The 25,488-nt window shown below is 39.9% G+C and overlaps 1 protein-coding gene across 4 annotated transcripts in view; it reads left to right on the plus strand.

Moving 5' to 3' along the window:
• The window catches only part of kif26ab (kinesin family member 26Ab), a 241,477-nt gene extending 218,380 nt beyond the window's left edge, over positions 1-23,097 (plus strand). For all 4 annotated transcript variants that reach the window (XM_043697536.1, XM_043697537.1, XM_043697540.1 and 1 more), the window contains 4 exons: positions 16,165-16,358; positions 16,857-16,880; positions 17,015-17,165; positions 21,662-23,097. In XM_043697536.1, coding sequence (XP_043553471.1) covers positions 16,165-16,358; positions 16,857-16,880; positions 17,015-17,165; positions 21,662-21,840 — 548 coding nt within the window. In that variant the 3' untranslated portion in view covers positions 21,841-23,097. The remainder of the gene's footprint in view (positions 1-16,164; positions 16,359-16,856; positions 16,881-17,014; positions 17,166-21,661) is intronic.
• The last annotated feature ends 2,391 nt before the right edge of the window (positions 23,098-25,488 follow it).

Consider the following 25,488-nt stretch of genomic DNA (forward strand, 5'->3'; position numbering starts at 1 on the left):
CCTGCAGGCACTCTGCCTCTATTCCTGATGAAGGGCTTTTGCCCGAAACATCGATTTTCCTGCTTCTCGGATGCTGCCTGAACTGCTGTGCTTTTCCAGCACCACTCTAATATTGAATCTGGTTTCCAGCATCTGCAGTCCTTGTTTTTACCTAGGGTTGGAATTGAGCCAACTTGAGGGTCTAAAGGTAGATAAGTCCTCTGGTCCTGATGGAATGCATCCCAGGGTGCTGATAGAAATGGCGGAAATTATAGTGGATGCGTTAGTAGTAATTTATCAAAATTCAGTGGACTCTGGGCAGGTCCCAGTGGACTGGAAGACAGCGAATGTCACACCACTGTTTAAAAAAGGGTGTAGGCAAAAGGCAGGCAGCGCAGCTATAGGACAGTTAACTTAATATCTGTAGTTGGGGAAATGCTGGAGGCTATCATTAAAGAAGAAATTCTGTGACGTCTGGATGGAAAGGGCTCCATCAGGCAGATGCAGCATGGATTCAGGAAGGGAAGGTCTTGTTTGACAAACTTACTGAAGTTCTTTGTGTATGTAACAAGCATGTGGATGGAGGGGAACAGTTGGATGTTGTGTACTTGGATTTCCAGAAGGCGTTCGATAAGGGGCCACATAAAAAACTCATCCATAAGGTAAGAATACATGGAGTTGCGGAGAATGTACTAGCATGGGTAGAGGACTGGCAAACCAATAGAAAGCAGAGAGTTGGAATAAATGGGTGTTTCTCTGATTGGAGATCAGTGGTGAGCGGGGTGCCAGAGGGGTCAGTGTTGGACTCACAAATGTTTGTGATAAATAAATGATTTAGAAGAGGAGGCTGAGTGTAATGTATCCAAGTTGGTTGATGACACTAACTTGAGTGGAAAGGCAGACAGTGCAGAGGATGTGGAGGGTCTGCAGAGAGATTTAGATAGGTTAAGTGAGTGGGCAACAGGCTGGAGATAGAGTATAATGCTGGTAAATGTGAGGTTATCCACTTTGTAAGTAAAAACAGTAGGTCAAAGTATTATTTAAATGGTGAAAGATTGCAGCATGCCATTGTGCAGAGGGACCTAGGAGTGCTCAAACACGAATCGCTAAGAGTTGATTTGCAGGTGCAACAGGTAATCAGGAATGCAAATGGAATATTGGCTTTCATTGCTAGAAGGATAGAATTTAGGAGAGCAGGGAGGGATAGATAAGATAGAGGCAGGCAAGTTGTTTCCACTGGTGGCTGAGACTAGGACTCGGAGACATGGCATCACGATTAGGCGGAGTAGATTTAGAACAGAGATGAGAAGGAACTGCTTCTCTCAGAGAGTAATGGATCTGTGGAATTCTCTGCCCAAGGAAGCAGTTGAGGTAGCTTCATTAAGTATATTCAAGACACAGTTGGATAGATTTTTGCATGGTAGGGGAATTATGGGTTATGGGGATAATGCAGGTAGGAGAAACTGAGATGATGGATAGATCAGCCATGATCTTAATGGGCCAAATGGCCTACTCCTGATTCTATTACTATGCTACTGTGAAACTTCAAGTTTAACTTGGTACATTTCACACATTCTGATGAAGGGAGGGAAATATTGACCAATTTCTGTTGGAACATAGATTTAAAATAATCACATTGGATAATATTCTTTTGTTTAGCAGCTTTTACAAATCCTGAGAGAATTATTTTGGTATTTAATCTACTTGTTCAATACTGTACAGAATAATACATAGTTTAGCTCAAAACAGATCAATTCATTCAGGGCAGTTGAAAAATGGTGCACACATGCTAATACTTTAGGAGGAATATGAAGACAAATACATACTGGGGTAACTTTAGGCTGAGGCCAGTGGCAGTGAAGGTTAACTCTGGAGGGGAGGGGGAGTGTTTGGTTAACCTGGGAGGGGGAGGCAGATAATCCTGGGGGATTGGAGAGAGGTTGATCTCAGGGCAGGGAGGAAGTAGGTGTGCCTGGGTTTAATCAGTCGGGGAAAGGGACAGAAATTGGTTGGGCTGTCAATCCCGGGCTTGGGGAGGAGGTTGGGATGGAATAAGAGGCAAGGGTGGGGGGTCCAGAGAGAGGGGAATCAGAGGCCTCATGGTCAAGGAGAGGTTGTGCATTCAAGTGAGAGGACTGGAGGCCATGTGAGGTGGATTTGAGGTTGAGAAGATTGTGCTCAATGGTCAATAGTGAGGTTAAGGTTCTCTGCCTTGTTACCTCAGTCAGACATAATAAATCTAGGAGGAAGGTGCAAAGTCATTCACCTCCTGTTTTAGCAAAGTGCCAAACTGAATGTCACTGCCCATTTCTTGATGCCTATGAAACCATAGCCAAATCACAGCTGATATGAAGTACCAGGCTCTTTTCTGTCAGTGGATTAGCTGCTCACTCAGTTTTCAACATCAGTTAAATCTGAAATGGGTGGGGGGTGGGGGGTTTGTTGGTAGATTTGGGTTTGGAATATGATTTTTAAGATTTAAACACTCCCCATCAAGCCTATACTGTCTTTATTTTTGGACTGTTGGAGCCCTGTTGCTCCCAGACCCTAAAATGGTGACCAAATGGCAAGCTTCACCAGTGTGGACAACTTACAGTATAATTCCACACACTTTAAATTTGTTTCTGTTAAGGAGACAAGTAGAAAGGCAATCCAAGTGGATTGTTGCACTTCCAGTGACAAGAAGCAAGTTATTTACTGATGAAATAATTTCAATGAAAATAGAAAATGCATAAGATACTTAGTAGATCAAGCATAAGATACTTAGCAGATCAAGATAGAGTTAATGGGTAGGATCGTCTAGGGGCCTAAACAATGTGGGCTATGGTAAAAGAAGTCAGAGAAGTCCAGAGAGGCCTATCTCGATGTCAGGAGCAACCTACTGCTTCTTAAGCACATGGCATTGAGGTGAGTTTCTTACTAGGCAATGACGAGTTGCTAATTAAGGGGGAATATAGCTTGTTAAACATTTTATTAAAGACACATCTCGTCTCATTAATATTCAGCTTTCCATCTTATTAAGCATGTTAGACAAGCTAAAAGTTAGACTTTGAGAATCTCAGCATGGATGTCAAAGTGAATATCAGGCGACTTCAGCTCCCTGCTCCATGTTGGAAACCAGGTACCACTTTCTCAGCGCATGCCAGCTCATGCACTCAACATCCCTGGGCATTGGCATCTGACATGATCTCCAATCCACTTGCTGTAGGCTTATGCACTTCGGGCAACTATCATTGTAATGCTGGAGCACAAACACTGTTTTCTCAAGAACACACACCAAGCTGAGAGACTGGACCAGGCTGCATCGCTGGCCTGTTCACTAGCTGTCATAACGCACACTCACTCTGAGCAACTTGGATGCTCATATTGTCCCTGCCTTGCCTTGTTTTGTGTGCTTTGTCCCTCAGCCAGAGATATCAGACACACAGTACTACTATACAGTCAGACAAAATGCAAGGAAACTTGTCATGGTGGTGAGCAGGCCTCAGTAGTGTCAAGGGAGCTATCCTTTGCTCAGTGGATTCCATCACAGTAGGTCAAGTGCACCCTTTGATGGCAGGGAAGATGCAGCAAGTAATAGTAAGAGTGTGAGAACATGAGCTTTGGTGAGAGGTGGGTAAAGCAGCAGAGATAAAGTGAGAGTCAGGTATTTGAGAGAAGATGGTAGCAGTCACCCTGGAGGAGTGGAGAAGGTCAGTAACCATCCCACATCACTTGGCATTCCTCTAGAAGGCTGCAACATCGGGTTCCAGCTGGGTCCAATGTTGTGACCCTCATTTGGGCTTGGGACGAAGATGATGTCCCAGCTGTGCACCATCCCATCCAGCAGGACCTCCAGGTCCCTGCCCACAAAAAATTTTCCTAATTGGCTAAGTCCAAGACAAATGTCAAGAAGCATACAGAGATGTAGCCATACAGTTCTGGGATATCCTGACAGTGAAAAATTGTTCTGGGATTGGCATGTGGTGAGCTGACACTAGAATTGTATGAGAGAGGCGCTATAAGGGGTGTGATAGATATTTAATGATGCAAGTCTGATAAGGTACTGAGGGAAATGTCATGGCAGCTTAGCAAAGAAGAAACTCCAAAAAAACTGGACATAGCTGTTAAACAAAGTATAAATGTTTTGGCACTTATACAAAAAAAGTAGAATTCAGGGTCATAAGCGTTTATGGTTTAAAAGTTCTTTGTGCAATTTATTTCTATACTTGGCCAAACAGACATTGAAAGATTAAATTGAATGCAACAAATACTGAGGCAACAGTCACAGGGTCCTAGGGCAAAGTTCAATGGAGAGAAAAAAAAATCACACCAATATAGCAAAGATACATGGTTGATTTACAATAACAATGTGATGAGAATTCCATTGCCTTCAGCAAAGTTTGCTGTTGAATATTATAGTGCTCTCCCTCACCTTTTCCTTGGCTTGTGCTAGTCTTCCTGTTTTGAGAGCAAGATTATTGGCTATGAAAGAGACAATACTTGAAAATGGCAGTGCCTCTGCTTTCCTGCTATCTTTCCTGTTCCTGTGGAGTCTAATATATATATTGTACATTTCCATTATCTGGAGTGTTTTGTTTATTCAGTGTGTATTTCCTGTTCCAACGAGCAAATGTCACATTACTTTGGGGGGAAAGGAGTATGCCTGTAACCTGTCTAGATATGGTCATGTTGTTTGGCTTTCAGACCATAGGCTGAGAGGTGTTGGAAGTGTGGAGATATTGAAGGCCATTTTAATCTGCATGGCTACGTACCCTGCTACACAGAAATGTTGAATATTGGGTCACGGTCAGAATATCTAGAACAGAGTGAATATTTATAAACTACGGCAAATGGGGTTCAGGTGAATCCAAAGAGATTCCACAAATACATTAAGGACAAAAGAGTAACTGGGGCAAGAGGTTTTTTTTTTGTCCCCTTAAAGATATATAAAGCCATCTACGTGTGGAACCACAGGAGATGGGTAAGATAGTAAACAAGTATTTCAGTTCTGTTATTACCATGGAGAAGGATATGGAAGATGGAGAATTCAGAGAAATAAATTGTGATATCCTAAAAAGTATTTAGATTACACAGGAGGATGTGCTGGACGTCTTAAAATGCACAAAGTTGGATAAATCTCCAGGACCTGATCAGGTGTACTCCAGAACTTTGTGGGAAGCTAGGGAAGTGATTGCTGAGCCCCTTGTTGAGATATTTATATAATTGATAGCCACAGGTGAGGTGCTAGAAGACTGGGGGTTGGCTAATGTGGTGCCATTATTTAAGGAAGGTGATAAGAAAATGTCAGGGAACTATACACCGGTGAGTCAGTGGTGGGGATTCTGAAGGACTGAATTTTCATGTGATTGGAAAGGCACGGACAGATTAGGCACAGTCAACATGGCTTCATGCTTGGGAAAGCATGTTTCATTAATTTTTTGAAGATGTTGCAAAGTAGATTGATGAAGGCAGAGCAGTGGATATTGTCTATATAGATGTCAGCAAAGCATCAACAAGGTTCATCATGATAGAATAATTAGCTATGGAATCCAGCAGAGCCAGCCATTTGAATAAAAGAATTGGCTTGAAGGTGGGAAACAGAGGGTGCTGTGGAGGGTTGTTGTTTGGACTGGAAGCCTGTGGCTAGTAGGTTGCCACAAGGATCAGTGCCTGAGTCCACTGCTTTTTGTCAATTATATAAATGATTTGGATGTGAACCTTGGACATATGGTTAGTAACTTTGCAGATGACAAAGTGTAGTGGACAAAGTGTAGTGATGTAGTGGACAGTGAAGAAGGCTACCTCAAAGTTCAATGGGACCTTGATCAGATGGGCAAATGGGCCGATAGGCTGAGGAATGACAGATGGAGTTTAATTTAGATAAATGTGAAGTGCTGCATTTTGGAAAGGCAAATCAGGGCAGGACTTATACATTAACTGGTAGGTCCTGAGGAGTGTTGCTGAACAAAGTGACCTTGGGGTGCAGTTCATAGTTCTTTAAAAGTGGAATCGCAGGTAAATAGGATAGTGAACATGGCGTTCGAAACACTTGCTTTTATTGGTCAGTGCATTAAGTATGGGAGTTATGATGTCATGTTGTGGCTGTACAGGACATTGGTTAGACCACTTTTGGAATACTGCATGCAATTCTGGTCTCTCTCCTAACGGAAGTTGTGAAACTTGAAAGGGTTCAGAAAAGGATGTTGCTGGGTTGGAGGGTTTGAGCAATCGGGATAGGCTGTGAATAGGCTGTAATTGTTTTCCCAGGAGTGTCAGAGCCTGAGGAGTTATGTTGTAGAAATTTATAAAATCTTGAGAGGCATAGATAGAGTGAATAGCCAAGGTCATTTTCCCAGGATAGGGAAGTGTAATACTGGAGGGCATAGGTTTAAGGTGAGAGGGGAAAGATTTAAAAGGGACCATAGAGGCAACTTTTTTACACAGAGGATGGTGCATGTATGGAATGAGCTGCCAGAAGAAGTGGTGGAGGTTGGTACAATTACAACCTTGAAAGACATCAGGATGGGTGCATGAATAGGAAGGATTTAGAGGGATATGGGCCAAATGCTGGCAAATAGGACTAGATTAATTTAGGATATCTGGTTGGCATGGTCGAGTTGGACTGAAGGGTCTGTTTCTATGCTATATAACTCTATGACTCTATGACTAAGAAATTTGAAATGCTATCTTAATGTTGCCGCCTCTTCTACACATAATAACTTTGGTGATTAAACCAAATGCACATCTTACTGTACCTCATAGATGTTTACATGACCTTAATGTGTCATGTTGAATCGTAACTCATTGCATCTCTATTAATTAACTTTTCTAATTGATTATATCATTTGTCATTGATTATATACATGGTAATTGACTGAACAGGAATGGTTATGTAAAAGCAATTACCAGCAGCAACCTTGTCAGGGAGATCAGAGAAGATAAATCACTGTAGCTTTATTCATTTGATGAAGTTGCAGTTCTAAAATTGCTCACATTGTGTGATTCTTTTGCCCCCTTTTTTAATTTTATGTACAGCAAACTGGCATTGTAGAAATGGCCAGAAATCCTTGTGGCTTGTATAATTAGCTAAAGCATGACTAATTAAACTGGACTAATTGGATTGCTCTCTCATATAAGCCCACACAAACATAATAGCCTGAAGAACATTTCTTCTTACTGTGAGGTTCAGTGATCCTATTGCACCTTACCAAATAATTCCAAAATATTGAAAAATACTTCAGATTTGATGAGTTAGATTAAAATCCAGTTACTGTTTTCATGTGAAAGAATGTGTCATTCGTTTTCCACTCAACAAGATTCCACAGAAAGTGATTATATGAATTACAAGGTTTTTTTGTTTTTGGTACTGATGTGTGAGGAATGTCTGTTGAGTAGGTTTCTCGGGGAACTTGCTGATCTTTATTTGAAAAGTGGCACAAGATCTTTAACTGAAGGCATAAAAATGGTTGCATAGGTGTTGTTAGTTTAGGTAATAATTATATAGTAGATGCACAGAAAGAAGAGGAATTAGTGCTTTGGAAGGTTCAAGTATACCTGAGGTGCAAAGATGAGAAAACCAAGATTTTAATATTCCAGCTGTTAGAAGCTCTGGCCAGAATGTCACAAAATGCACAGATCAACAGTAACTGACATATCTGGCAATATTTGGGGGAAAAAGGTAACTGTGTAAAAGACTTTTCAAGTTCTATGGGGTAGATTTCAAACACATTATTCCATTATAATATCAATTGGCCATTATAAAACTGGCCAATTTTCTGTTCCATTTCTAGACTTTAATTAGGCTTTTATTATGGCATTGACCTCCAGCACTAAGCCTCAAAGCTACCCTGAAAATTTTCAGGATGAATTAGAGGACAACAGGTGCATTTCTGCCAGCAATCTGTCTTGTGCTTCTGCAAACTTTAGTCTTGTTCTGTTTTTAGGAGAGGTGGCAGAGGCTGAATCAGATAAGAAAACCAACCTAGTGTCCTCCTGTAATTACTTCTGTAATTCATAGCACAGTTATCTCCATTCTCAGGGACTCCAGACCATTTTCTGGGTCATACTCACCAACGGATTTGAGGAGATCTTTACAGCTTACTTGAATCTCCTTCCAACTGTCACACTCATACCAGATTCCAACTGAGGGGTATGATCTCCCAGCATGGTGAACCCTGACTGCATACCTGCTTGTACAGGGACATCAAGATGGTGAACTCTGGAAGCTATAACTAGAAACTGGTGGAATGGCCAAAGAATATCAGAAATTACAGAAATGGAACAGAAAATTGACCAGTTTTATAATGGCCAACTGATCTATTGAATTGGTATTACAATGGAATAATGTGTTTGAAATCTATCCCCTAGAACTTGAAAAACCTTTTACACAGTTATCTTTTTTTCCCAATTATTGCCAGATATGTCTGTTACTGTTGATCCTTTGTAAGATTTGGAGACTGCATGTACCAAACTCTAACTCTGAACCAGACCTGTCCTTTTATAAATGTAAAGTTTGTTTTGTTAACCTGGATTTTCTATTTAATTTGTTTTAATTATCTGATATTAGGTTGGAGCATTGGAATAAACCTTTAAAAATTCAGGGTAATTCCTACAACCCACAAACCTCCAGGGAGGGGTATAAATGTTTATAGAGCTTCCTCTCACCCAACTCCACTCGAGCTTTCCTAAAGCAACATGGAAAACCCCAACAGAACAGGAAAAACCTTGCTTACACTGTCACCTGGATTTTCTATGATTTCAGTTAGGAAGCAAGGAGACTCCTAGTACTTTGCCCTATCCTTCTTAAAAAATATAAATTACAATTGCACTGCAAGAATAATTTTTTGGTGAATTCCAGGGGACATAATTATTAAGGAAGGAAAAGTACAAAAAACATATAAATGAATTCTAAGTGTGCTTCTATCTTCAAGAGCTGATCTGAATAGTAAAACAAGAAATGAGGGCTGTGTTGACAGGTTTGATTTATCTGTGAAGGCATGATCAAAAAATAAGATAGTACTCGAGGCTCATATTTGCCTTTAAAAGGAAGGACATTCGGAGGCTTTTGTGCAAAATAATAGAATGCATTTAAAAGATCTGAGCATTTGCATGACTTCCATACTTGACATATTTGACGGTGATGTGTGCGCAAGGAAATTGTAATGTTCATTTTTGTTGTGCAATTACCTAAACATTCTTCTGATCTATTTCAAATGTGTCATGTCATGTATGCCTGCTTGAATATGCTTAACTCTTTTTAGTGTTGGAGTGTTTCTTCAAAGTAAATGCAGATTGGAGTAAGTTAGGTTATATGTATTCCTCTTTTGTGGAACTAATGTGGCTCCTGGAATGTATATATACTTGTACTTGATGTTACATATGGACAAACGGAAAGTGATGGGCAGACGATAGACGAGCAATTGCTGTACATTATGATGCTTGAAGCATCAAGACCAAACCCTTTCTTCCTCTGCCCCTGCATTCCCCACACCCTGCTGTCATGTAATCTCCCAGGGGGCATAAGATATATTGGGGGCCAATAATGAGAATTCCTTTCATAAGCCCATCAGTTCTGGAGATCGTTTGGAATAAGTGTTATCAATAATGCCAGTTACTGTCTATAAGGTGTGATCTATGTTCCAGTTAGGAATTGACTTGGTTCCTTCTTAAAGGTTTGTAGAGAGTAGGCAACCAGCAATGTTGCATACACATCGTATCAAACATTTATTACCAATGGCTATTGAACTTTACATTTGAATTTTTACAATATACAATTTCTGGTGTCCTGTAAGAAATTCTCCATGGATCTTTCTTCGGAAGGCAAACAAAAAAGTTTTGCATTTATAAATCACCTCTCACAATATCTGGACATCCAAAATCATATATAATGTCGCATTTTGAAGTGCACATGTAGGAAACATAGAAATCAATTTACAATAAGAAAGGTCCCAAAGTTATGGGATAACCTATAACAGATAATCTGTTTTAGTGATACACATTGACTAGGACACTGGGGAACATTCCCAAGCTGTTATTCAATAGTGTCATGGGATTATTTATATTCACCTGAGAGGTCAGATGTTGACTTTGGTTTAACATCTCATTTGACAGTGCAGCACTCCCTCAGAGCTTCACACATCTGAATCAGAGATATGAGTGCTGTGTTTGAGCCAAGCTGACATTGACTTGATTAAATTTCTTGTAACCCAGTGCCATATGTCAGCAAGTTGGAGTAGTTCTGAGTTGTTGAAATTAGCTCCATACCAGGCCAGATGATGTGATTCCAGTGCTTTTGGCAGTCAAGCTCTTCAAACAAAAATGTTTTCTAGATTGCTCTGTCACAGACAGATTCAAAACACAGTTTGATAAGATGATGTTAATGAATTGATTGTATAGACTTTTTAAAACTGAGCAACACTTTTAGTTAGAATAACAAACAATGGCAGTTCGAAATTAGTGTTTGTGGGTTAAGTCGTTACGTTTGATCAGATCAATCACAGATAACAACATCTCTGAAAATGTCCTTATATTATTCCATCCATAATCTCTTCCATATCACAACCTATCTCCACCTGTACACATTCCTGAAGAAAGCTACAACCAACTCACAACTGCATTTTCAAAGTCTTTGCCGTGCTGTTCACAGCAACATTTCTGTATTCGTTTTTTTTTAATCGCAGACTCATTCCATCTTTAATACCCGAGTCCCCGATGAAACCATTAGATTCTCCTTCTGTTTCTCTCTGTCTATGTCTGGCTGTTCCCTTTAATGTGGTCTTTTTAGACACTCTCTTCAGTTCAAGAGATGCAGATTAAAATGGATATGGGGAATAACTAGTTTTGTCATTCACCACCAATTCATCTGAGTCACATAGAAGGGGGGGGGGGGGCAGTAAAATCGACGTTTCAGGCAAAAGCCCTTCATCAGGAATTCCTGATGAAAGGCTTTTGCCCGAAACGTTGATTTTACTGCTCCTCGGATGCTGCCTGAACGGCTGTGCTTTTCCAGCACTACTCTAATCTAGACTCTGGTTTCCAGCATCTGCAGTCATTGTTTTTACCTCACATAAAAGAGGACCATGTGTAGTGAGTCTAAGTTTGCAGATGACACTAAGATGAGTGGCAGAGCAAAGCGTGCAGAGGACTGTGAAATGACACAGAGGAACATAGATACTTTGAGTGAGTGCGCAAATATCTGGCAGATGGAATACAATGTTAATAAATGTGAAATCATCCATTTTAGTAGGAGTAACAGTAAAAAGGATTATTATTTGATTGGTGAAAAGTTGCAGCATGCTGTTAGGCAGAGGGACTTGGGTGTCCTTGTGCACAAATCACAGAAGGTGGGTCTGCATGTACAACAAGTAATTAGGAAGGTAAATGGAATTTTGTCCTTCATTGATAAATGTATTGAGTTTAAAAGCAGGGAGGTTATGTTGCAGGGAGGTATAGGGTGCTGGTGAGGCCACATCTGGAGTATTGCATGCAGATTTGGTTGCCTTACTTGAGAAAGGATGTACTGGCACGAGAGGGGGTGCAGAGGAAGTTGACTCTGGAGTTGAGAGGGTTGGCTTATGAGGAGAGACTGAGCAGACTGGGATTATATTCATTGAAATTCAGAAGAATGAGGTAGTAAGATAATAGACAATAGGTAGTAGAGAGGATGTTTCCACTGGTAGGTGAAACTAGGACAAGAAGGTATAGCCTCAAAATTAGAGGGAGCAGATTTAGGACTGAATTGAGAAGGAACTTTTTCACCCAGAGGGTTGTAAATCTGTGGAATTTCTTGTCTAGTGAAGTAGTTGCTGCTAATTCAGTAAACGCTTTTAAAGTTAAGATTTGTTTTGAACAATAAAAGAATTAAGGGATGCGGTGAGAGGGTGGTAAGTGGAGCTGAGGCCACAAAAAGATCAGCCATTATCTTATTGAATGGTAGAGCAGGCTCGAAGGGCCAGACAGCTTACTCCTGCTCCTAGTTCTTATGTTCTTATAATTGTGTACCACAATTCCTATGATCATTCAGGGGGTATCTAAATGGTGGACAGGCTTCAGTGAGGCAGGAGATGAGTTGCTAGACGTAGAATTCTGTCTTATTGCTTGTTACCCTCATTATTTGAAAGTTATCAGCCTCTCCACTGCTTTGGGGGTAATAGTATCGATGTGACTGGTTCAGTTAAGTTTCTGGTCAATGGTAATCTTTAAAACATTAATAAGGGGAAATTCAGCAATTAAAATACTACTGAATTTCATCAGTTAATAGTTAGGTTCCCCGTTGTTGGATATAGCCATTGCCTGGCAATTGTGTAGTACAGATATTGCTTGATTAGATTAGATTCCCGACAGTGTGTAAACAGGCCCTTTGGCCCAACAAGTCCACACCGACTCTCCGAAGAGTAACCCACCCAGTCCCATTTCCCTCTGACTAATGCACCTATCACTATGAGCTATTTAGCATGACCAATTCACCTGACCTGCACATCTTTGGACTGTGGGAGGAAACCGGAGCAAACCCACGCACACACGAGGAGAATGTGCAAACTCCACACAAACAGTCACCCAAGGTTGGAATCGAACCTGGGACCCTGGTGCTGTGAGGCAGCAGTGCTAACCACTGAGCAACCGTGCCACCCTACTTGTTACTTCTCAGTTCAAGCCCAACGTTAAAAAGGGGATTTGCAAGTGGTTTGAACCATGTAATCCGTCGTGAATCTCCTGCCTTTTAACCTGATGATAGATTGAAAGCTATTTATGTATCAGCTAAAGAAGGTTTGGCCTCGGCCATTCCCCTTCAGAGGACCAAAGTAGCAAAAGCCTGGGGCTGAAATGCTTGACTTCCAGTGACCACAACTATCTACATTTTTTGCCAAGAATTCAAGAAGAAATTAGTAATTCTTATGGCTAAAGGGATCAAAGGGAATGGGGAGAAAGTGAGAATAGGATACTGATTTGGATGATGAGCCATGATCATATTGAATGGCAGAGTGGACTGGAAGAGCTGAATGGCCCATTCCAGCTCTTATTTTCTATGTTTCCAACCCATTGAGAGATTTCCCTCTGATTCCCATGGATTTAAATTTTGCTCAGGCTCCTGGATCCACACTTGGCCACGTGCTGCCTAGATGTCAAGGACAGGCATTTTCACCATACCAATGGAATGCAGCTGCCTTATGCAGGTTTAAATCAAAGCTGTAGCCTGGATAGCTGTGTTGGAACCCAAGCTGAGCATCAGTAAGCAGATTTTGGTGAAAGGGTGTAATTTGTTAGCACTGTCATTTAACATTTGAACAATCTTCCACAATGCCAGTAGAAACTGGAGATGTAGTTATACTGGTACAGTTTGGCCAAGGACACAGCTAGTTCTGGGGCACTCTTTAGTGCCACAGTTAGGATATATTCAGGGTCTATAAGCATTGTTGCATCAAGTGTTTCTTGATATTATGTGGAGTGAATCAAACTGGCTGAAGATTGGTATCTGTGATGTTGGGAACTTGTGAAGGAGGTCAAGATGGATGATCCACTAGGCATTCTTGCTGAAGATGGATGCAAATGCTTCAGCTTTTTCTTTTGCACTGATGTACAGGGTCATTCCATCTATGTTTGTGGATTCTCCTCCTGCATTATTTGTTCAATTGCCCACCACCATTCATCGGTGTATATAGCATGCAGGGAACTTTAATCTGATTCTACGATGGTGGAGTCACATAGGTCTGTATGTTGCATTCTATGTCCTCTCTCTAGCTTGCATATACACCACTGTTAGAACTTCAGTAGGTTTGGACCTCATCTCTGGGCATGCACAATGTTGTTCTCATTTTGAGTCATAGAGTCATGCAGCATGAAAATAGACCTTTTGACCCAACCAGTCCATACTGACTGTAATCCCAAACTAACCTAGTCCCACTTGCCTGTGCTTGGCCCATATCCCTCCTTATTCAAATGTATTTCAAGTGTTGTAACTTTACCTGCCTCCACCACTTCCCTTAGAAATTCATTCACCACACACAAACCACTCTCTGTGTAAAAAAGGTTGCCGCATATGCCTTTTTAAAATCTTTCTCCTCTCATCTTAAGAATATGCCCTCTAGTCTTGAAAGCCCCCCTCATAGGGAAATGACACCTGCCATTCACCTTATCTATATACCGCTCATGATTTAAAAAAAAACCCTATAAGGCTATCCCTCAACCTTCCATGCTCCAGGGAGACAAGTTCCAGCCTCACCCTATGACTCAAACCTTCCATTTCCAGCAACATCCTGGCAATCTTTTCTGAACGTTCTCAAGCTTGATAATAACCTTCATATAACAGGGTGACAAAAACTGCTCACTAATCCAAGATCTTCCTACAGTATTAAGATGTTTTGCCTTCATTCTTCTATGGAAAACCATCTTCTGAAGCTCTTCTCCCTTTTCCTTTACCCAAAGTTCCTTTGCTTCTTTAACTTTTTTATCTTCCACTAGCCCACTGGATCAAACTCCTTCTAAAATTTCCGCTACCCTAGCCCTGATTTTACACCATTCTCTACTTTCTCTCCTATCTCCCATCATGTCCTCTACTGATCATTTTGGCCATAAAAAATGCTTATCTATTTAGATAACCAGACTATCATTTGCAATTACTCCTTTTCCCTCTCTAGCACCATTTCTTCTGGTCCTCAAGGATCTACCTGTGCCTCCTCCTATTTCTCATTATATACTGCCTCTCAGTGACATAATCTAAAACAGAGCATTTTCACATGTACGCTGACAACACCCAGTTCTAACTCACCACCACCTTTCTTGACTCTTCTACTGTTATTAAATGTCACTCTTATTATTCCATATGCAGTACTGGATGAGCAGAAATTACCTCCATGTTCAGAAGACAAAAGCTACTTTCTTCAGTTTCTACTACTAACGCTACTCCCTATCAATACAACTATCCCTCTCTCTGGCATATGTCTAAATTTAAACTGGACTGTTTGCAATCTTGATATCATATTTGACCCACATTGAGATTTCAACTATCATGCTATTACTAATGCAATCTATTTCCATTTGTAAAACATGATTCAACTCTGCTCCACATCACTTCATCTGTTGTTGAAACATCCATATCTATGCTACCCCTAGATTTGACAATCTAATATACATGGAGCCAGCCTCCAAATTTTTACGCTTTGTATACTTGAGATTATTCACAGTTCTGCTACCCAGATACTGACTCACACCAAGTCCCATTCACCTATTTCCCCTGTGATTTTTACACTCGTGATGGAGAGGGATAAGTGTGTACTACTTTAGGTGGGCTTGGATCGGCGCAACATCGAGGGCCCAAGGGCCTGTACTGCGCTGTATTCTTCTATGTTCTATGTTCTATCATTGATCTACATTGGCTTCCATTCAAGCAAAGCCTCAAATTTTTATTACTGTTTTTTCAGTCCCTCTATCTTTGTAATCTCCTCCAGCCCCGCAAAGTTCCAAGCTACCTGAGTTCATCTAATTCCAGCCTCTTGAACAGCTCCAATTATTGTTTCTCCACTGGTGGCCATGCTTTCAGTTGCCTAAGTTCTAAGCTCTGGAATAACCTTTCTAAACCTCTTCGCCTCCTCACCACTTTTTCTTCCTTTAAGACACTACATAAAACCTACCTTTTCACCAAGTTTTTAACCATTTGTCCTAATACCTTCTTATGCAACTCGCTAACAAATTCTTTTTCATAATGCTCCTATGATGTTGCAACAGTTGATTCCGTGAAACCATTCTGCGTAATTACGTGTTGCCATTGCAAATCTCAGTGGAAAGGGCAAAGGAGTAGGAATGATTGGTCAGCTTTTTAAAAAAGGCACATTGAGAATAATGGCCTTTAAATTGCCTGATTCTATAACGTATTAAATGCTTTATATATCAATATTATTGAAATGATTCATCGGACGAGCATTCAGATGTGTTAAGGTTTCAATAACCAAGTATGAATTACATTTGAATAGATTTATGTGGTCCCATAAAATTTGACTTTGTTGTGGAGAAAGTGCAATCATAGTTTTAGTCGTCAAGGTGAAATGGTTCCATTCATGTTCAGAGACTTGTGCAGTCAGAAATAAACTTTTATCATTAACATTTTGTGATTTTATTGAAAGGTAGCTCTCTTCTAAGTGTGGCAGGGGAAAAGGAAATCTCACAAGAAGTCCGATTCAATAAACAATGGGGCTGAATGTTTTATTTTAGGTACTCAGCGCCGTCGGCTGATTCCAGCCCCTCTGCCTGACACTTCATCCTTGGGACGAAAGCCAGTGGGCACCACTGGGCAGTGGGTGGACCTGCCACCTCTGCCAGGCACCCTGAAGGAGTCATTTGAAATTAAGGTTTACGAGATTGACGATGTGGAACGGTTACAGAGACACAGGCAGGAGGAAAATGAGGTCAGTACATTTAGTACAACAAGTTTAGACAATCTAAATTATGGTATCAGTGAGGAATGGCTGCTTAAATAGAGACAGAGCACAATTACATCCAGGAGATTGACTGCAATTAAATTACTATAATTATTAATTTTACAACGCATATGTTGGAGTGCCCTTACAAAGAGGAGATAAAAATAATTACTATTCACAATTAATCATGCTTAGCCAGGAGAGATGGTATAAGTGAAGAAAATCTATGAATATATTATGAATGAACCTTTACAGTCTTTGGCTGCTATATCAAACTTTATAGCCATTCTATGCCAGGATCATTAACTCCTTTCCAGATGAAAAAAGGTGTGCTCTTTGAAATTATAATACATCAGCAGTATTATAATCTGATTTGTTCCCAATTAACTAAGGATTATGCACAATACCCATGAACATTTTTTCTACAGAATTCATCATCCTAACTTTTTCTCCTTTCCTTTTCATTCTTTGTCATTAATGTTATAGGAACCTTTCCAAGACGTTGATAAGGTGAGAACCTCAGCATATTTCTTCCCCTTGAAACCATTTTGTTTTCTGTTTCAGTTGTTTAAAATAAAGCAAAAAATGTAAAATTCAAATGATTTGCAGCTGCAACAAAGGATTATTGCTTTATCTCCTGACAGGGCTTGTTGTACTTTAATACAAAACTGAAGATCTTGGAGAAACGACAGCAGAGAATAAGAGAGTTAAAGGCAAAGCATGAGTTATTGATGAAGGAACTGGAGGATACAAAGAGCAGGCTGATGATGAATCCTGATAAATGGAAATCAGAATGTATGTACACTCAGCTCTACTGACAAAACACAAGAGGGACATGGGGGAGATAAGAATTTATCCTTTGTATAAATACAAAGTTAATTTACTTTGTTTTGCAATCAAAATGCAAATAGAAACATAAGGTGCAAATATATGATGATACACTGAGTGTGAAATTTGCACGCATGCTGCGAACCCCAGGAGTAAAAGAGTAAAGATAAATAGGGCATGCCTAAATGATTCTCTGGCTTTTAAAAATAATCAAGTCACCACACATCAGTGGTTCCAGGTGCAAACCTCTATCTAGTAAGCATTCACTTGTCAATAAATAAAGAACAAACTGAGGATTTTATGTAACTGCGATCAATGTAACTAATCTTAGAACCAAGGATAGTAGATTGTTTCACAGAGAAAGAGCTGCAATTCTAACATTGCCAAAGAGCAGCAAAAGAGAACAGTTTAAGCTCTGAGATTGCACATTCAATGGACAGACAACCATTCTTAATCTAAGCCATCATGAATGATTTAGAGAGTGAACTCTCAAATCTAGTGCTGAAACTAACATCAGCAGCTTTTGTTGTGATTTCTTGATAGATTCCTGGTTCTTCACTGTTGGGGAGATAATAGCACTTTTGAAGTCATTGTAAAAACGAAATATTGATCCCAGATTCAAGTGTGTGGAAGGGTAAACGTGATGTGTTAGCAATAGTCCCAAGCATCCTTGACCAGTGTTGTGAGGATGCACCAGAGATTGAATAGGGATCGAGGACCCTTATCGCTGACATGCCAGATTATCTAGGCTCAACTAACAGTAATAGTTCTTGTTACGGTAAGGGGTTGCTCTGGGCGTCCTCAGATAAAACCTTGGTGTTGGTGATGTTGCAGTAAGACGTGAAGGTGTCATTGGTGCCTAAAGATAAGTTGAGGTGAGAGTGACCACTCTTGGCAACAAGGCTGCATTTGACCAAGTGTGGCAACAAGGAATCATCACAAAATTGCACTCAGTAGGAATTGGGAGGAGGCTCTCTGCTAGTTGGAGTTATACTTAATACAAAGAAGGATGATTGTGATTTGAACTCCAAGACATGCCTGTAGACTTCCTCGGGGTAGTTTCCTTGGCCCAACCATCTTAGCTACTTCATCACCTTTAGTACTTCCCTGCCACATAAGGTCAGAAGTAGGGATATTCACCAATGATTGCACCATGTGTTCAGCACCATTCGCGACTGCTCAGATACTGAAGCAGTCTGTGCCTAAGTACAGCAGGACCTGGGCTGACAAGTTACAAGGAACATCAAAAGTGCCTGGCAAAGACAGTGAATTGAGTCATTACCTCTTGACATTCAATGACATTACTATTCCCAAGGCTCCTCACCAAAAACAGTTTGGGGTTTATCAGTGACCGAAAAGTACAACAACAGGTCAGAAGGTTGGAATCCTGCACCAAGTAACTCATCTCCTGATTCCCCAAAGCCTGTCCAGGATCTAAAAGACATAAATCAGGAGTGTGATGAACTACTTTCTACCTTGGATGAGTGCAGTTCCAGTAGCACTCAAGGTAGGAGCAAATTACTGCAGATGCTGGAGTTTGTTCTGACAACAAAAAATGGTGGAAATCACAGTGAGTCAGGCGGCATCAAAGCATTGAGCTCTGATGAAGAGTCATCTCGGACTCAAAGTGTTAGCTTGTTGTCCCTCCATGGATGCTGTTGTGATTTCCAGTATTTTTTGTTTGCAATCCAGTTGCACTCAAGAAGCTTGCACCATAAAGGACAAAACAGCCCAATTGATTTACACCATATCAAAAAAGATTCACTCCCATCATCACTGATAGAGTGTAGCAGCAAGGTTGCATTGAAATTTACTAAGACTCCTTAGACAGCAGTTTCTAAACCCATGAATACAACCATCTCAAAGGACAAGACAAACAGATACATAAGAATACCACCACCTGCAAATTCCCCTTCAAACTACTCACCATCCTGGAAGTATGTAGCTATTCCTTCAGTGTTACTTATTCAAAGTCCTAGTACTTCCTCCCTAAAGGTGTTGTGGATCTACCCACATCCCCAAATAGACTGCAAAAGTTGAAGAAGGCAGCTTATCCCCACTTTCTCAAGGGCATCTAGGGATGGACAATACCCTGTCAGTGATGCCCATGTCCCTTGAATGATTAAAAGGAAATCAACCAGACAGCTACTACAAATGGTTCTGGGATCTGGCAGGCCATGACTCTGTGCCAACCTTGGTCAAATCTGTTTCTGCATCTGAAATGACATTTTGTTTTTAATGGCTGGATTGTTTTGTCAGTCAAGAGAGGATGTAGGGTTTCCAATGCAGAAGCAGTCCTACCAATGTGATTGGAGAAAGTGAGGGCTGCAGATGCTGGAGATCAGAGCTGAAAATGTGTTGCTGGAAAAGCGCAGCAGGTCAGGCAGCATCCAAGGAACAGGACAATCGACGTTTCGGGCAGAAGGGCTTATGCCCGAAACGTCGATTCTCCTGTTCCTTGGATGCTGCCTGACCTGCTGCGCTTTTCCAGCAACGCATTTTCAGCTACCATTGTGATTGGCCATGTTTGGTGTGATTGGCAACGTAATGGCATAAATACAGCAGTCCTGTTCTCGGTTGATAAGTCTCACTGTATTTCATGCTTCTCTTGGGCTATTTTTGTCAGATTTGCTGTCACCTACTAGACCAGGTATGACTCAAGAAATTCAAATCAATGTGTCAAATAAATAAACTTTGTTTCTAAAGTCCCTATGATAGCTCATTTGTCACTGAACCACTGAGAACAGGCAAGTTCCAGGTTCAATTCTTGGCAGTTTCCAGGCAATGTAGGAATGATGATGAAGTCGACCTGGAAGAGGAAAATCAATTAGGATCATTCTCCTGCTTATATCTGGTCCTGGTTCCACTGGTAATGCTGACATGTGGATATTGGGTCAGACTTGATAGTGTTCCAACTTCACCCATCATTGCACACTCTCTAAATTCACACATGAATTACTTCAGTTTGCCAAAATATCTTTTGTAAATTTTCTCCGCTCCTCAGTTCCAACTTATTGTTTGCAGTTCCATAAATGCTAATTGCTCCGCAGTACTTCACTTAGCTATTATCCATTTAATAGTAGCTAGTGCCAACTACAAAACCTCGCCAAGTCAGGAAGCTCTCACGTTTTTTAAATGGTGCGCACTAGGTTTGAACAATTGGTCACATAGAACCTAATAAAACACTTCAAAGCATAATGCCTGGAAAAGAAAAGGATCTTCACAAAATGTTAGAGGAACTGTGAGTCAGTGACTGAAAATTTAACTCATAGTAAGCACCAACAGGTATAATCTGTAGATATTAATCTTGTTACATAATAGTGAACATTGGTGTTGCTAATTGAATACAAAATATATTTTACTCTCCGTTAATGAAAATTCAATGAGTGGCACATGCTAAGTGTATTTTAGTAACTGTTGTGAAGTATACAAAGGTGACTAATTCAAAGTTATGATCTGTCATCTTACTTAAATTGATTCAAGTAGGAATAAGAACCTGTATTACTACGCCATGCCTTCCTGATCATTTGAATTTGTCATACTGCATAGATAAAGAAAAAATCAAACACAATTATTTTAATTGTGTAAATAAAATAATTCAAAGAATAAAACTGTGTTTTATGCACAGTATGGAAAATACAAATCTACTTCCTTCAATAATTCTATAAAAGATTTAGGTCTTTTGTAATTCAATCACTGTTATTTTGTATTTTAAGAGAAGATTGTCCAGAAATGCTGTGGGGATTATAGCCCTTGCTATAGTTTCAGCAGAGGTTTGGCAGAGCTCCCAAAGAAACAAATATAAATTATTGAAAATGTTGCCTCAGGTCTTGGCATTGGGGCCTATACCAGTCTTTTGCTAAAGCTAAAGATGGAGGATTATATGAACCACTGCAGAAATTCTCCTTAATACTGCAAGGTCATTTACCTAAAATTCTAAACAGAATGAGCTAAACAATGTGCTTTGATAGATCATAAGGACAAATATTTAAGAGTCAACACGCTGCAAACTGCAAAATAAAGAAGTATTGAACCTTTTGCTATCCCACCTCTCCCCAGTAATGCTAAAGCAGAAATCTTGTTGCATCCTGTGGTTCAGTGTGCCAGGAGTTTGGAGTTATGCCTTCCCAAGAGGTGAATTGGCAATCAGCTGTGTCTTTGAACACTTGTTAAGGGGAAGATGAGACAATAAAAATCCTACCTATTTGTGTCTGCTCTCATACTGTACTTAGTGGCTGATTATAGAGGAGTATTAACAGAGATTATGTCAAACTAACTCCTGCTGGGGATTAATAAGTCACTAAAGAGAGGCAAGAAATTCATTTAATAGGGCAAGAGACTGAGTGCCCCCAGATGTTTCATCTATTTGCTTATAATGCAAATATAATGATTGTAAGTTATAAATCTTTCTGCATATGTCATCTTTTGGTTGCCTGATTTGCTTGCACTATCTCTGTTAACAGTTGAGGTTGACCTAACCCTGGATAAAGAGTCCCTGGAGTACCTGGAGGCACTGGAAGAGGTAACTGAGGAGCTTGAACATCGTGTCAACCTATGCAAGGCAAGGATCATGATGGTGACCTGTTTTGATATTGGCATGATCACTGAAGTGATTGATGGACCGAGGGAAGTGCAAGTATAAAGATGGCCACTGATGAGAGAGCATAAGATCTGGATCATTTTACAATGAAAGCAGGCAATGTATGAAGCAAAAGGATGTTAAGGAATTCTGTTTGAGGGAAGGATGGTGATATAGAGACAAAGGAAGGTGGTGGAGAATGTTGAGAGAGAGCTGATGTGGTGACAATGAATCTTGATGTTGAGTTCTGTAAATCAATACAGTGCCTCAGAGCTTAAATAGAATGAAAGCTTAAACTGTTCATGCGAACAATTTCCTTTCCCTGAAGGAAGAAAGAAGGCAACATAAACCAAGAAGAACAAAGAACTGAAAAAACCTTAAAGTGCCTTTTTGATTAACTTGATTTATTTACATTGGTGCTAGTAAAGAAACCAGCAAACCTAAGTAAACACTGAAACAAAATGCTTATTTTATACTGTATATTGTATTTATATGACATATGTAAAAAATTCATTGTAGCAAAGCAATAAGTAAATTATGTTCACATCTCTGACTTTGCCTTCTTGTTTAGAGAGCCAGTTATATGTTTTCAATTTTGGAATATTCCCACATGCATAAATATTTCATAGTATTCTGTTTTATCAGTGTTTTTTAAAAATGTTATTAATTGAGGCATATTATAAAACGTAGTAATTTTTTGGGAGATTTTTATATCAAATCTTGTTTGTTTTTGGGTGACTTCTTCGTACACATCGCTTTTGATGCAGAAGGGCAGAATGAGATTCCTAGTTTTTTAAAGCAATTATAAATAAATCAGTAAAGAGGTCACTGTGCCAAATATTGTGAACTGGGGCTAACAGCAGCAATCCAGTGTAGCCACAGAGTGACCCTTCATATGAATCCACTATTGTAAGTTATCAATGATCAAATTTATATACTCTTTTTTAGAAACCAAAAACAGGTTTACAAAATGATAACATTATTGATTTATGAAAGGTTTGATTATGTCAATTAAAAAAAATACATCTCAGGATTTCTTCAAAAAGAAACAAATTTGATAGAAGAGCTATTTGAACACACCATAAAAGTATGTGTAAGTTTTCTCTTTCTTTTTATTACTGGATAACAGCTATTATTACAAGGAATTATTGCCAAGCAAAAATGATTTTATGTGAAGAAATAATAAATACAGTATGACAATTCATTGTGAATGGTATTTTCTCACCATTTTATTTGTGAAGGTTTTTTTTCCAGAATCTTTGTATAAATGTATATTATGCTTGTTGCATTAGCTTTTATCTGTGAATAAATGACATGTCCACTGGTATTAATATTTCTGTTTCATATTAATAATTTTACACTGAGAAAGCATTAAGGTGCATGTTCAATATTACACTGACAGTCAGTGATAATGCACCTTTTGTAAGTGATATTATTTAGAATATTTTGTTATACTATATTGTGAATATACGAGTACACTATAGTGAGTAAACTGAACCACAGTAAAACTCCTGACTATTTGAAATTAGAATGTATGTTAATTTGGAAGAATCTACACATATTAGGTTAACCACTGGCCATCAAGGATTAGAAAGGGCCATTGTAGTTCACCACTGCGGGTAGTATTCACTATTTTATCCAGCTGCACATTGAACATCCTCAATATTTTGGCCTCTACTGTCAATACTGTGGTAATCTTAAACAATCTGTTTCTTGCTGATGTCGACAGACTGTCTGTCATGAATTGATTGCTGATCTTGCATTGCTGCTAGCCTGTCATTTTCAGGTCACACATGCTGTTATGGGACACAAAATGAAAATCTGCCATTTTGCAGCACTCTTCTTTATCTTAAGAGGCATAAATATTAAGTTGTAGAAGTAAAATGGATCAGAAAAGAACAAATCGTAATACTCTCAGCCAGTGAGTAAAGGCACAGGTCCCAACAATACCTTGAAATCAGTTTCCTAACATCCTGTACATTTAGTCAGACACCTCAATAGTACTGGGACCAATGCCCTCTTGGAATGGGTTTCACTATTGTGGTTGCAGAGAATTTAAACTAAATTGGCAAGAGCGATGACATCAGAATATGAAAGTAAAAATTAGGAATAAGGTACATAATGGAGCTAGTGTTGGATTGTAGTTGGTGTGTGTGGCCTGCATGGGAAATTGTAACTGGTGGTGTTCTTCTGCATCTATTTCCTGTGTTGTTCTAGGTGGTAGAGCTTGTAGATTTTGACAGTGCTGTTACAGGAGGCATAGTGAGTTCCTGCAATGCATCTTGTATTTGCTATACACTGCTATCACAGTATGCCAAAAATAAAGACAGTGAATGTTCACAGCGGTGGATGGGATGCTCAGTGCTCAGCTAATGCCTGCAGAATTCTGAGCTTCATATCTTCTCTTTTAGGTATTTGGTCCAATTCATTTTGTGGGAGAAAGTGAGGACTGCAGATGCTGGAGATCAGAGCTGAAAATGTGTTGCTGGAAAAGCGCAGCAGGTCAGGCAGCATCCAAGGAACAGGAGAATCGACGTTTCGGGCATAAGCCCTTCTGCCCAAAACGTCGATTCTCCTGTTCCTTGGATGCTGCCTGACCTGCTGCGCTTTTCCAGCAACACATTTCCAATTCATTTTGTGGTCAATGGTAACCTCCCAGATGTTGATGGGGGAAGTTCAGTGATAGTAGTGCCAATGAGTGTTAAGGGGTGATGGTTAGATTATCTTGTGGAGATTATCATTGCCTGGCAGTTATGTGGTGCAAATGTTATTTGCCATTTGTCAGCTCAGGTTTGAATGTTGTCCATGTCATGCTACCTATAAACAAGGACTACTTCAGATTTTGATAAACATTAAATGGCACATAACTATTGAAAGAGAGAAAGACAGTATAGGTCTTCTGCCAATCACAAGTATATACTTGCAGCTTGGAGATATAAGCATGTTATGATATGATTGGATATTTAATCACACATTAGTTTGAATGACAGATGGAAGGCCATTGATGAAACAACTGAAGATGTTTGGGACTAAGACATTATCATGTAGGGCTCCTGTAGCAATATCCAAAGTACCTTCAGTAATCACAACCATCTTTCTCTGTGCTCGGCACAAGTCCTTCAGATGGAGAGTATCATCCCCTCACCACCCGAGTACTTAATTAAGTATTTTGCAAGAGCTCCTAGATGCTATACTCAGGCAAGTTATTCCCTGATGTCAAGGGCAGGCACTCACATTGCCTCTGGAATTCAGCTCAATTGTCTATGATTAGACTAAGGCCCCTCTTCATGTTCCCATCCTTCACTGAACATTATCAGGCCCTATTTAAAATTGTCGTCAGGTCCTACTAATGTCATCAAATCCCTCTTTGAATGTGTAAAAGCGAGCTTTGCTGCATTTAGGTCGTGCCTTTGTAGCCTATTCCTAAAGTAGGTTAACATCAGAATTGGCATGAAGCAGACAGTATACCAGTGCCCAACCTTCTGTTTCTGAGGGGTGGGTAAGGTTCACATTATTCCACTTCCACCTTCAGAATCTGACGTGAATTCAGAAACCAGCATGCAGCTGCCCTGAGAAGCAAATCCCTTTGAAATGTGCACTGATTTGAGACCAGTTTCAAAATAACTTGCCTTTAAATCTTATCCATGGGAAAATGCCAAAGAGAAGTGTGACAGAGTACTTCCAATTTCATCCCAGTATAAGTACAAATGT

Source organism: Chiloscyllium plagiosum, chromosome 10 (assembly GCF_004010195.1).
Source record: "Chiloscyllium plagiosum isolate BGI_BamShark_2017 chromosome 10, ASM401019v2, whole genome shotgun sequence".
Taxonomy (NCBI): Eukaryota; Metazoa; Chordata; class Chondrichthyes; order Orectolobiformes; family Hemiscylliidae; genus Chiloscyllium; species Chiloscyllium plagiosum.